Source organism: Labeo rohita, unplaced genomic scaffold (genome assembly GCF_022985175.1).
Source record: "Labeo rohita strain BAU-BD-2019 unplaced genomic scaffold, IGBB_LRoh.1.0 scaffold_1830, whole genome shotgun sequence".
In the NCBI taxonomy this organism is placed as follows: Eukaryota; Metazoa; Chordata; class Actinopteri; order Cypriniformes; family Cyprinidae; genus Labeo; species Labeo rohita.
The window spans coordinates 1-13,690 of NW_026128034.1; the positions used below are offsets into that span (position 1 = coordinate 1).

The following is a 13,690-nucleotide window of genomic DNA, read 5'->3' on the forward strand; positions in this document are numbered from 1 at the left end:
ACAAACAAAAACAGTAACACATTTTGATAGAACTGAAACCAGGTGTTTTAGACTTTGATTTGTCCTGTGACAGCTGGGTTTAGGTAAGCTACTTACATTGCATAATCTTGTCTCATTTAGCACAGTTAAAACTGGAGTACAGTCAATTCATAAATTAAGAAATTCCAACTAACTCCTATATGGGGCATGCTAAAAAATAAAATGCCAAAAACATTGCTGATTCAGTCAGCACAAATGAAGAGTTTGTATTCATCAAGCAATTAAAAGCTCTAATTTCCTGTCTAATATGCTGACTATTTAATTTTTGTTTTTGTTTTGATTATGCAATGTAGTATCCAGGATTGACAGTTTACCCCACAGCTGTCATTTATCATTAAACAGGAATGTTTGCTTACACGCATATAGTCTAGGAATGTCAAACTTAATTATAGCCCTAATCATCCTTTGTTTTATTTGGCATTAAAACCTTTTGATGGTCTGTGTGTTTTGTAAGGACGATTGTGGAGAATGAAGTCAAACTTCGTTCCAGGTTAAGATATTTTCTTTTATCTTATGTGACATTCAAAGGGTTTTGCTTTATATGATTTCTAAGGACCAAATGGCACATCCTGATTTTACAAGCGTGTTACTGGGTCAGCATGTTTTGTTGGCCCTGGAACAACAATCTTGTTAAATTATAAACACGAACCTTAACCATAGATTAAGTGAACAACAGTGAGCAAGTCTCAAACCTGGAACTAAGCCTAAACCTAACATTAGTCCTTACACCTGATTAGTTGTCAGAAATCATGTTTCAGGACCAACAAAGACAGGGTAGATTCTTCTTAAAACCAGCAGGGTGTGGGGGAATGAAATCAGTCTTCATTCCAGCCCGAACCTCTGTTTATGAAAGGCGGGTAACATTGCACAAACCTGATTATACGTGTTACTTTCCTTTTTGTCTCCATTCTTTTACAGTACCTCCGCTATATTTAGGGGATTCTATGGAACATTCTGGGTAGGTGTATTTTGTTGTTATGTTACTATTTATTTATTTATTTATTTTTTAAGAAAACGCATACAATTATGATTAAAATGGAATGAGGTTATCTTCTTCAAATTTGATAATTTATGCTGTCACTCGTGCTTGTGGCTTTACAAGATATAAATATACAAACGTATAGTGCAAATGCATTATTCTTAAGCAAACTACAAGGTAATATAATTTTATATTTATATATCTTTTTTCCTTTACTTTTGTATTTGTGTAATCTTAAATTTAACAAACACATTTATGGTAATGTAGTATATTACATTTAATTGAAAAAATCACCTCTAAATTAGAGTAGTAGTGGTAGAGTACATTTTAAAAGTAATGTAAAATAACATATTCTCCTTGCTGTTTATTTTCTCTACTAATTTGACAAATGTGACACTTTAGCTTTCAGTCTCTCTCTCAGTTGTACTCTTATTACCTTTAAAGCCCCCTAAAATAAAAATTTCTCACTATTTACTCAATCTCATAATTCCAAACCTTCTTTCTGTTAAGTGTAAGATTTTTATTTGGGAATTTAAATGTGTTCGATAAGAGTTTGGTTAGAAATGTTTCCAAACATTGTTCTGGAACCTCTTTATTTTCATTTTCAATGTTTACCTAATCAAACACACCTGATGGGTGTGTCATAAGGGACATCTTTAATATCCTCGAGATGAAATTTGATACATAGCCAGCAGTACATACAATTAACGTATGGAAACATTACAATGTAAGAAAAATAAACTAGGCTACTAAACTAAAATGTGTACATATCCAGGTGTTTAGCGCTGGATAAGAGATATATAAAGAGCTACGGACGACCAGTAAAGATAGTTTGCGGTTTGATATTCGGATTTCTTTTGGCTATAAATACACAACGCGCTGTCATAAACATGCAAATAATCCCGAATGTGGTTCTCCATGATTTGTGAATTCTGGTGATGATGTGCCTTTTGGCCGAAATTTTATTTTATTTTTTCGACTCTTAATTTTATAATGCTTATAGCCCCGAAAGTTGGAAACTTAGCAGACTGAAACCAGTGTCATGTGAACCAGCTTGATCTGTGAATTTTTTCACAGCAAAGCTCTTGTCCGTAACCCCCTTGGTAAGTCCGCTATAGTAAGGAATGTGAAAAATATGCGCTCTTCATGTTTAACGTATTTTGCCATTAAACACGCAGACTGCTCAAATACAAAAACATTGTTTTTAAGTCAAACTCGATTTGTGAAAACTTTCACAATCGCTATTTATTGCGTAACAGTGTTCCTTATGCTCTGCTCTCTTTTTCTTCTATCAGTACTGGTCAGCTGACCCTTCCCTGAGTCATATTATTCACTATTCTGATCTGTGAAAACATATTTTCACAGTTCAGTGAAAACTTTCACAGTTCAGTCAGCTGACCCTTCCCTGAGTCATATTATTCACTATTCTGATCTGTGAAAACTTTCACAGTTCAGTACTGGTCAGCTGACCCTTCCCTGAGTCACTAACATCACTATTCTGATCTGTGAAAACTTTCACAGTTCAGTACTGGTCAGCTGACCCTTCCTTGAGTCACTAACATCACTATTCTGATCTGTGAAAATATTCACAGGTCAGTACTGGTCAGTTGACCCTTCCCTGAGTCACTAACATCACTATTCTGATCTGTGAAAACTTTCACAGTTCAGTACTGGTCAGCTGACCCTTCTGTGGGTCATGTAAATCACTATTTTGATCTGTGAAAACTTTCACAGGTTAGTACTGGTCAGCTGACCCTTCCCGTAGTCATATTAATCACTATTCTGATCTGTGAAAACTTTCACAGTTCAGTACTGGTCAGCTGACCCTTCCCTGAGTCACTAAAATCACTATTCTGATCTGTGAAAACTTTCACAGTTCAGTACTGGTCAGCTGACCATTTCCTGATTCATGTACATCACTATTCTGACCCAAATTGAACTGTGAATTTTTTCACAGATTAAAATAGTGATGTTACTGACTCAGGGAATGTTCAGCTGACCAGTACTGACCTGTGAAAATGTTCACAGATCAGAACAGTGATGTTAGTGACCCAGGAAAGAGTCAGCTGACCAATACTGACCTGTGAAAGTTTTCACAGATCAGAATAGTGATTAATATGACTCAGGAAAGGGCCAGCTGACCAGTACTGACCTGTGAATATTTTCACAGATCAGAATAGTGATGTTAGTGACTCAGGGAAGGGTCAGCTGACCAGTACTGAACTGTGAAAGTTTTCACAGATCAGAATAGTGATGTTAGTGACTCACAGAAGGGTCAGCTGACCAGTACTGAATTGTGAAAGTTTTCACAGATCAGAATAGTGATGTTAGTGATTTAGGGAAGGGCCAGCTGACCAGTACTGACCTGTGAACATTTTCACAGATCAGAATAGTGATGTTAGTGACCCAGGAAAGGGTCAGCTGACCAATACTGAACTGTGAAAGTTTTCACAGATCAGAATAGTGATTAATATGACTACGGGAAGGGTCAGCTGACCAGTACTAACCTGTGAAAGTTTTCACAGATCAAAATAGTGATTTACATGACCCACAGAAGGGTCAGCTGACCAGTACTGAACTGTGAAAGTTTTCACAGATCAGAATAGTGATGTTAGTGACTCAGGGAAGGGTCAACTGACCAGTACTGACCTGTGAATATTTTCACAGATCAGAATAGTGATGTTAGTGACTCAGGGAAGGGTCAGCTGACCAGTACTGAATTGTGAAAGTTTTCACAGATCAGAATAGTGATTTATATGACTCAAGGAAGGGTCAGCTGACCAGTACTGAACTGTGAAAGTTTTCACAGATCAGAATAGTGATGTTAGTGACTCAGGGAAGGGTCAGCTGACCAGTACTGAACTGTGAAAGTTTTCACAGATCAGAATAGTGAATAATATGACTCAGGGAAGGGTCAGCTGACCAATACTGAACTGTGAAAGTTTTCACAGATCAGAATAGTGAATAATATGACTCAGGGAAGGGTCAGCTGACCAGTACTGAACTGTGAAAGTTTTCACAGATCAGAATAGTGAATAATATGACTCAGGGAAGGGTCAGCTGACCAGTACTGATAGAAGAAAAAGAGAGCAGAGCATAAGGAACACTGTTACGCAATAAATAGCGATTGTGAAAGTTTTCACAAATCGAGTTTGACTTAAAAACAATGTTTTTGTATTTGAGCAGTCTGCGTGTTTAATGGCAAAATACGTTAAACATGAAGAGCGCATATTTTTCACATTCCTTACTATAGCGGACTTACCAAGGGGGTTACGGACAAGAGCTTTGCTGTGAAAAAATTCACAGATCAAGCTGGTTCACATGACACTGGTTTCAGTCTGCTAAGTTTCCAACTTTCGGGGCTATAAGCATTATAAAATTAAGAGTCGAAAAAATAAAATAAAATTTCGGCCAAAAGGCACATCATCACCAGAATTCACAAATCATGGAGAACCACATTCGGGATTATTTGCATGTTTATGACAGCGCGTTGTGTATTTATAGCCAAAAGAAATCCGAATATCAAACCGCAAACTATCTTTACTGCGGTCACTGACCGACAATAATACTGTTTTTGTATTATAGTAAGGGCTAAGTTTAGGTATGGAGTAGGTGTAGACGTTAATAAAACACAATATAATAGGTAGAAAAATTAATTTCATTGTTAGTTTCCGGTCTGAGCTGTATCCCCTCTGGATCAATCACGACCTCAGCGTGACGCATTTGATGTCACTGCTTCCATCGAGCGTAATGTGGAGCTACCTTATGTCAAAAAGCTACCTTACGTCAATCTAAAAAAAAAAAAAGTAGACATAATGTTAATAAAATCATACTTTTTTTTCCTTTCTTCAACTGTTTTCAAAACGAACGGCAGCATGTGTGTTAACTGTTTTCTGTTTTTGCCCAAATGGACACACAAAAAACGTAACGCTTTCGTTGTGACACCATGTGGTGAGACACCATGTTGTCAACATGTGAACGTGATGTGTGATTTACTGAAAATGGTTGAGATTGGAAATTGGACATTTCAATGTTCCCACATTCGAGCTGGAACGCAGCATTAATTAAGCATTAAGCATTTCACTCACCATGGTAATTGTTAAATAAGGCATATTTTGTGATGAATCACTTTTGTAATAAATAAATTAATTCCCATAATAATATTTTTTTCACAGTTGTCGTGAACAGTCATGGTTCCACTGCTTGTAGTGGCTGTATTTCTGCTCCAGGGGGCTGTATTTCGGCCCCCTCAGGCTGCAGCATTCAAAATCCTCCCTACCAATGGATCCCTCACCCATCAACAAATCACTGAGGCAGCTTTCCTCCGCAAGGTGGCGGAAGTGTGTCGTGACACAGCCACTGCCCGTGGGAAAGACTTTACGCTACCTGTAAGAAAAGAATAGTGTGAACTACTTTGAGATGTTTCCTGATTAGAAATTTTATTAAAATTTAGATTATTTCTGCAACCTTATCACATTGAAATGCCTTACAAGAAGAGACTGACTTTCCTGAGCTATGCTGTGAAAGACAACAGATAGGAAAAAACATTTTAGATCAGACAGCACATGTAAATCTCGGAGGTGTCTATTTGACGTCTGCATTCACATCTGCAAAACGTTTTTTAAGAGTGTTTTCTTCTCTGCTGTACGTCTGTAGGACGTTTCCTATCAGATATCAAATTAGATGTTTATGTTTATGTAAAACTGACATCTTACAGACATCTGTCAGAAGTTTGTACACAGCACATGCTTTTTCACATTAAGTGATCTTTAACAGACATCTTGCAGACATACGTGTGCTATCTGGGAATGTTGTAGTACCCAGATAGCACACGTACGTCCGCAAGATGTCCCCTGATAGCAAACATACATCATGGAGATCTATTTGACAAATGCATTTACATCTAGAAGACATATTCTTTGGACTGTTTGCTCCTCTGCAGTATGTTTATAGGACATATATGTCAAATAGACGTCTATTAGATGTCTTTAAGATGTTTATGATTTAGAATGCATGCAAAACTGACATCTTACAGATGTTTCTATGTTTGTACACAGCAGATGCTTTCCAGATCAAGTGATCTTTAACAGACATCTTGCAGATGTACATGTGTTATCTGGGCCGTTTATAAATATTAAAAATATTATTTAAAAATCTATTTTGTTCCAAGTTTAAGGAACAAACAACTGCTGATTGAGCCCTACTTTTGGATCTCATGCATTAAACAATCAGAAACGTTTAAAGAAAGTTTAAAGAAAGTTTTTTCAAATTAAAACAATTTCATATTTCACCTTTATACAATGAGAAACAAGCCCAGTTGTAAACTATTTAACTCTTAATGATATTCTGTAATAATGAACATACGTTCAACACTTTAAATGCAATGTCTTGCAATCCTCTTCTGTGTACGGCAAGATTTCATAAGGGGGTTTTTTTGGAACTTTTACTGGGCCAATGCTAATTTTCTCCCCTCTACTTCCCACCCCAGATCAACAACAAACTGACTCCAACTATCGTCCAGAGAGCCTGCTCAAATTCATATGCCACCTTATTAAAACTATCCACTTTCAATCTGGCTGTTGTTCAGACTTCCCTTAGCAATGCAGCTGTGGATAGAAAGCAGTTCAGTACTGCTCATCATTTTGATAATGAAGATTTCGAAAATGGACGGGACCTCATCACTCAGGGTGTAGCTGCTGTCAAAATCAGCACCAGAAAGGGGAAATATTTGTCTGGCAGCACCAGTCTTGGAGCTGTGTGTCATACTTTACAGGTATGTTAAGTTCTGGTTAGTCCCTGAAAATATGTGTGTGAAGTTAATTTTATGCAAAATCAAGATTGCTATTTTATATAATTCTAGAAAAATCTGAATTTAGTCTGATGTGCTTTTTTAAAAATGAGATAAAATATTACAATATTATTAGCTTTTTTTTTTTTTTACTTCAAAGGGTTACAAAGTATATTGTGTTTAGTATTGGCTTTGTCACTTGTTTATGAGTTACAGTAGGGCTACACTGAATATATACATTTATAATTTAGAAAATTAATATGTTTTTATGTGCAGGATTTCTATAGCCACAGCAACTGGGTGGAACTGGGAAGCACTGCTCCTTTCAGCACTCTCATTAAACCTGAGCGTCCTCTCCACAACCTAGCAAGTACTGTTCTATATACTTGTTTCTGAAGCAGTCTATGAATTTATCTCAAAATTAAATTGCCCAATCAACTGTATCATATGATCTTAATATGTCAAGTAATTTGTATATACTTCTGGATGAATAAACGTCTAGCTAAGAATACCAAAACGTGCAAAAGCTGTGTTGGAGAAGACTGCACTGACAACATTCTCCCAGAGGTACTGCAGCAGAAGATATTAACTTCAGGATATTTCGACCTTATTCTGCCAACCAAACCTGCAGGTAGGAAAGCTTAGCATCTCATACATTTGGTAGTAATTTACAGCTCTCCTGAAGCTGTAAATTACAAATAAAGTAGTTATGAAAAGTGCTATTTTTATCTTCTAACTACACTAAGAAAAAAGAATGTGGTTTTGAAGGGGCCTCACAGCAAAACTGTGCAACTGGCCCAGAATTCCTAGCGACAACACTGCTACACTCACAAACACTTGGTTTAAACAAAAATATATTTAACTCTTTCAGGCAAATGTAGCCATGGCAGTGCTCTTGACAGGACCAGTTCTAAAGAACCCACTGGAGGCATCAATAAGGATGACATCCATTCAGAACATGGCTTGCTTCACCAGCGTGCTGCTGAAATGGCCATCAACGCTACTATGGAACTGCTGGAAGAAATCAGACTAGCCACAGGCGACCAAGCCTTTCTTCGGTATGAGAACTTTTTTCTTCTTCCTCCTTTCATGCTGCTAAAGTAGCATATTTATCCACCGTATTCCAAGGTTTTGGAAGCTATGCATTAGTAAGTTAATAATTCCATCAGTAATAAATCTCCATAACATTTCTTCACATCACTCACATAGATTCACATAGCTTATTATGCACACTTTTTGTCAACATTGGTAGAACTATTGCTTAAGTTTTTGTTTCACTTTTATCTCTCTTTCTCTCAGATTGATGGGCCTCAGTCAGACCTCAGTTCTGGCTTTTGTATTTGACATCTCAGGCAGTTTGTCTAATTACATTGCAGAGGCCAAGAGAGTGTGCTTCAGTATCATAGACAGCAGGAAAGGAACATCAGAGGAGCCTTCAGAATACATTCTAGTCCCATTTAATGACCAGGGTAGTCATATTGTGCTATAAAAATTAAACATATGACCATGTTGTGTTAATATGGATTAAACATTTTGTTCCATAAAATTTAAAAAGCTGTGTGCTTTAAAATAAAGTGAAACTAAAACATTCATATTCAACATATTTATATCATTCCATATACATGCACTACAGTTTATATTGAAAATGCACTGTGCATGTTCCTGCTCTTGTAGTAATGTATTTGTGTCTTACACAGATTTTGGACCTCTGATAAGAACTGGGGATGCAGATAAATTCAAAGATGAAATCAATTCCCTGTCAACATCTGATAGTTTAAACCCAGGGATGTGCCTGTCAGGACTGCTGGTGTGTGTGTTTAGTGTTTTTAGACAGTGAAAAATTTTCAGCCTAAGAAAAATTCACACTGAAATCAGTACACTCAAAAACAATTTATTTGGAAAGTTTTGATTGTGAAAGATTGTGGTAAGCTTTGATATCCACAATACTGAGTCATAGTACCATACTAAAAGTTTTTGTCTTGTTGTTTCATTGTTTCATGAATTTGTAGTTGACATTGACAAGAGCTCCTCCATCATCAGATATTTTTGTTTTCACTGATGCTTCAGCAAAGGACACAGAATTAAAAAGCTCAGTGGAAGGCATGATGCAAAGCACCCTGTCAAAAGTGAGTGCCTGCAGAATTGCTTGATTTGTTACTTCGGTTAGGATCAGAGATACCTTGTCTTAAGATGTTTCTTTCTTTCTGCAATCCAGGTCACTTTCCTGCTGACAAACTCCATCTCAACGAAAAGTCAACAGAATGTCTCATTATCAAGATCATTGTCACAGTCAGACATAAAGTTTTACAGAGACCTGGCCCATATTTCTGGTGGACAGACCATAGAGGTCACAAACTCTACATTATCTCAGACCACGTCAGTCATTTCAGATATAACCACCACTGACTTTGTACGTTCCAACAATGAGATCACAATGTCACAATGACATTCAATTTATGCATGCAACTCCATAACTCTCTAATGTGGTTAAACCTGTTTCTTGAAGGTGACTGTTCTTCAAGTAGAGAGAAATCCACTCAAGGCAGAAAACTTTTCATTTGTGTTGGATCCAACTCTGTCCAGCGTGACTGTGTATATCACAGGAGACTCTCCGGTCTTTACCCTCTACAGCCCTACTGGTACGACAACACAATTATGATCAGAATGCTCAGCTACTGTACTGTACTGAACAGCATGTATTTAATTAGTTTATAGTGTTTAAAAAGATAATTCACCTACACTCTAAAAAATACTGGGTTAAATACAACCCAACTTGGGTTATTTGGCAACCCATCGCTGGGTAAATTTTGGACAGGACACATGCTGGATTATTTTGACCCAGCTGGTTGGGTTTACCTAACATGCTGGGTTATTTTATTTAAGTCAACTATTGTTAAAAAATAATTATATTGCTGGATTAAAATGGACTGTAACTTATAAAAACAAACACATAATTGCTATAGGCAACAGAAATAATCAAAAGATGAATTAAAAGATTATTTATTATTAAGCAAGAACACATGGGCAAAATATGAGACAAATTTAATTTATTTGGGTGAATACAGCATAGTTTACAATATTACATACATTTAAACTCATTTAACAAGCATTTTAGACATTCAAAAGCAGAATTTTAATTTTAGCTGTGATTTTTAGCGAAATAGTGCTAATTCTCATGCCAGTATGTTGCCGAAATCTGAGCAGGTGAAGGACTGCTGTTTACTGAGTTAACTGCGAACTTCAGACCGTGGCCTCATGTTTCACTCGTAGCTAAAAGAGGCCATGACTGACTCCAAAAACTGCCGATAAACAAACAGTGCTGACATTACAGAACATATTTCAAAATTAAACTCTGTACAATAACGAATAAAATCCATTTATTTTATGCAAGGTAAAAGGCGTTTCCATCCCAAATCTGACACCTCATAAACCACACAAAACAAGCACAATGATGATCCATACAACCACATTTGATGAATCCGTGTTTTCTGAAGCTAAATGATATGTTCAGATAGGAATAAACCATAGCTTCCAGCTAACTTGTCATACATCTTGGATGGCATGAGAATTAACATTTTTGGGTGGAGTATACCTTTAAGGCTCCATAGAATGTTTGGGCTTTGCGTTTAGGATTATGTAATAATTATTATGCAAATACCATCTGTTTTAATGTACATACTAAAATACATTTTCTTGACCACTTCTTTAGGTGTGTCTCAGTCAGGTTCAGTGGCAGATGGTCCTCTGGGCAGCATCCAGACTGTTGGAAATCTAAAGACAATAAAACTCAACTCTGCCAATCAGACAGGGGAATGGAAGATCAGCATTAACTCTACAAGTTCCTACAGCCTGAAAGTTATTGGTAAAGTTTTTATTTCTACATTAAAAAATGGGAGTAAAATACTAATCTCTTATGTTTTCTAAAGCTCTTATGCTTTAAATTATTACAGAAAACAGTTTCAAAATTTTCATAATTCAAAATTCCTTTAATTGTGAATACAGGTCAGAGTTCTGTGGACGTCCTCTTTTACTTTGTGGAGATAGTTGAGGGTGGTCATGGAGACTCGTGGGGACAGAGTTTCACCCGCCCTTTTATTGGTACAACATCATGTATCATCCATTCTCCAAGCTGCATCATGTTGCGGGAATCATGCATCATAACATTAATATTCAAAATATATTTTTAATGTCTTGTTTTAGTATTAGTTTTAAAAAAGAAAAAACATCCACACAAAATTTTGCTTTAAGATGCACTACAATTATAATTGTGCTATGAAATTTCATGGGGAAACTCTAGTAATTTCATTAGGATTTTGCAGTGGGTTCAAATTTTTCATGCAAATTTGCAGAATTGACCAACAGAATCCTGCTTGGATATATTGATAATATGACAGCACCCTGATAATTTTATTTTGTTACATATGTTCTGATACTTCACTGTGTTTTAATTGTGATTTCTAATCAGGTCGGAATGCTACTTTCTATGTCTCTGTGACTGGAAGAGATTCAGTCGCAGTGACTGACGTGCTTCTAGTTGAAGCTTTTGGATCTGGTGTTGTTAGTGGAACCATCAAATCTGTTGGTGCGACAGACTTCCTGGTCAACATAGACAGAATCCCAGAGTGGGCATTTGTGGTGCAGCTGAAAGGACTGTTGAATGACTCGTCATTGGTTAGTCGATTTCAGAGACAGTCACCCACCCAGTATAAAGGATCTAGAATAACTGTCACGGTAAGAACTGTCAGTGGCAAAATGTTGGGTACAGAAACCCAAATGTGCTTAACTTTCAAAGTTTGGTACAAAAGATGTTAAAAAACTCATCACTAAATGAGACAAATATCATGCATTCACCCTATCTTTTACACCACAGGCACAATCACAGAACATTACAAAGCCTGGAGTCCCATTGGGTTTCAACTTTACAGTGGCCACTAATATTACAGGCGGCAACTACACCATCAGAGCTCGGACTGACCAGGGCTTCAGCATGACCTTCCCCAGCTCTCTGACCCTGGGAACAGGGGGAAGCGCTCAAGGAAGTGTCACACTGACTGCACCCTCCAACACAGAGTCGGGGACGGATGTCACACTCACTATTGAGGCAGAAGCTCCGGGATCAACTGATCTGAATTATGTCACACTGCGACTCACTGTCTCCACAGCAAATGCTGTTTTTAGTGGCTGTTACTCGCTTTCCATGTGTCTTTCTTTCTTCTGTTTTTTCATTTGCTATTTTGTATGTTTCTAAATAACATTTAGCACAGCAAGTAGCGCTTTATTTTAAAATCTTTACTTGTCTTGGGTTTGAGACCATTTGTAAATATTAAAGAATCGAGATTAAGGTTTACTATTGAAATTCCAGGGTCAATTTTTGTGGCTAAGCTAGTAGTGCAGTATATTCTCTTGATCTTTTTGAATGTTTATTAAAGACAAAGTTCACATAAGGGGCATTAGCATTGTATAAGCACATGTATTGATTTTGCTTTTTACAATAGCTCCACTCTCATTCAGTTTCTCCTTGGCTAAAGGGCTGCACTGAACTCTTGTCACACGAGTGATTAAAAGTTATAAGGTTTTAGACAGTTTGGAGGATTAAGTGAATACATGTATGCAATAGTGACTTCTGGTCTACCACTATTATTATTAAAAATACATATTAAACCAAGTTCTGGGAAAGTTTGTTATGAGGGAAGTAAGTAACGCATTGGTGTGGGTCATTAACAGCTGTCAAGGAGACCAAGACGCAGTTGTTATGGTTAGATCAAACACAAGGTGTACGTGATTTGAAAAGCGTACATTCAACAATAGTGGTTAACAAGGAAGTATATATTCTTCCTTACTGACATTCTTACAGCCACACACACTTACAGAAAGGATAATCATTTATACAGTTCCTAATTTACATTAAAAGTATGTGTGACGCCGGCATGTGTATAAAGGTGTATAAATATACTGACAGAGACTGTGCATACAGTAAGTTACAGTGTACAGACGCAAAATCTGCGAAAAGGTAATCAAACAATTGTCTATTTGAACATTTTTATAACACTGTCTAATTGTAAGCTATGTAATATTTTGTGAGGATTTTCCAGTTAAAGATTAACTAATTAAATGTTAACAGCTGAAAAATAATGCTTTAGATTATTACAAATGTAAGACACTAGAACTAGACACTAGATTTTTTTTTTTTTTTTTTCATGCGTTGGTCAGTTTTGAGATTTTGGGCTATTTGATTTTTCATAAAGTGTTGTTTAAGACTAATGAAATGAACACACTTTCAAGTGGTTTATTTTATTGCACCTTTTGCATCAGTAGATTTCAATTATAATACATATTTTAAATACAGTTTTCTTAATTTTTTTTTTTTCCACATACATATGCCAAACTTTACATTTTTAATCCCATCTATATTTTGAAGGTTTTTACAGAGGGGTTTTTGTTTATATATAATTCATCTGATTTAATACAACATTACAGTACAACATGGTTAAAAGTTTTTTTTTTTTTTTTGGTTTCTCACTGTTGACTGAATATTTTTTTTGAATATTGATTTATGTTGTGATAAAACAAGATATCCAACCTCTGTGTTTTTTTATTATAATATGTCAATGAAGCAAAATTTTTAACTTTTATTTAGGCTTTATCCAATGTTCAGATCTCTGTTCTGGAAATATATGAAAATTACTGCATATTTAATTAGATAGTGTCTTAACATTTCAGAAAACTTGTAATCAGTCAATATGTAATCAGTAAACTGTATGGTGGTGTTTATCAGTTTCATTTTCCTGACTGGTAACGGACTGAATTCTTAAAATATGAATTTTTCCACAGCATCTATTCTTGTGGACAGTCATGGTTTCACAAGTTGTAGTCGCTGTATTTCT

General features: G+C 36.2%; 1 protein-coding gene across 1 annotated transcript; it reads left to right on the top strand.

Moving 5' to 3' along the window:
- The first annotated feature begins 914 nt into the window (after nucleotides 1-914).
- On the top strand, nucleotides 915-12,390 carry LOC127158985 (von Willebrand factor A domain-containing protein 7-like). The gene is made up of 15 exons (XM_051101938.1): nucleotides 915-997; nucleotides 5,194-5,406; nucleotides 6,507-6,791; nucleotides 7,083-7,176; nucleotides 7,309-7,437; nucleotides 7,678-7,864; nucleotides 8,106-8,275; nucleotides 8,504-8,613; nucleotides 8,816-8,932; nucleotides 9,022-9,216; nucleotides 9,313-9,445; nucleotides 10,516-10,668; nucleotides 10,809-10,904; nucleotides 11,272-11,537; nucleotides 11,677-12,390. Exons 2-15 carry the CDS (start codon nucleotides 5,209-5,211, stop codon nucleotides 12,052-12,054), a joined length of 2,511 nt encoding a protein of 836 aa, XP_050957895.1. The 5' UTR covers nucleotides 915-997; nucleotides 5,194-5,208; the 3' UTR covers nucleotides 12,055-12,390.
- Nucleotides 12,391-13,690: the final 1,300 nt, after the last annotated feature.

Excerpts from the sequence above, each read along its gene's own strand:
- LOC127158985 (XM_051101938.1), top strand. The coding sequence starts at position 5,209 with ATGGTTCCACTGCTTGTAGTGGCTGTATTTCTGCTCCAGGGGGCTGTA. Across the intron at positions 5,407-6,506 it reads GGAAAGACTTTACGCTACCT|ATCAACAACAAACTGACTCC; the intron begins GTAAGAAAAGAA and ends TTCCCACCCCAG. Across the intron at positions 9,217-9,312 it reads ATATAACCACCACTGACTTT|GTGACTGTTCTTCAAGTAGA; the intron begins GTACGTTCCAAC and ends TGTTTCTTGAAG.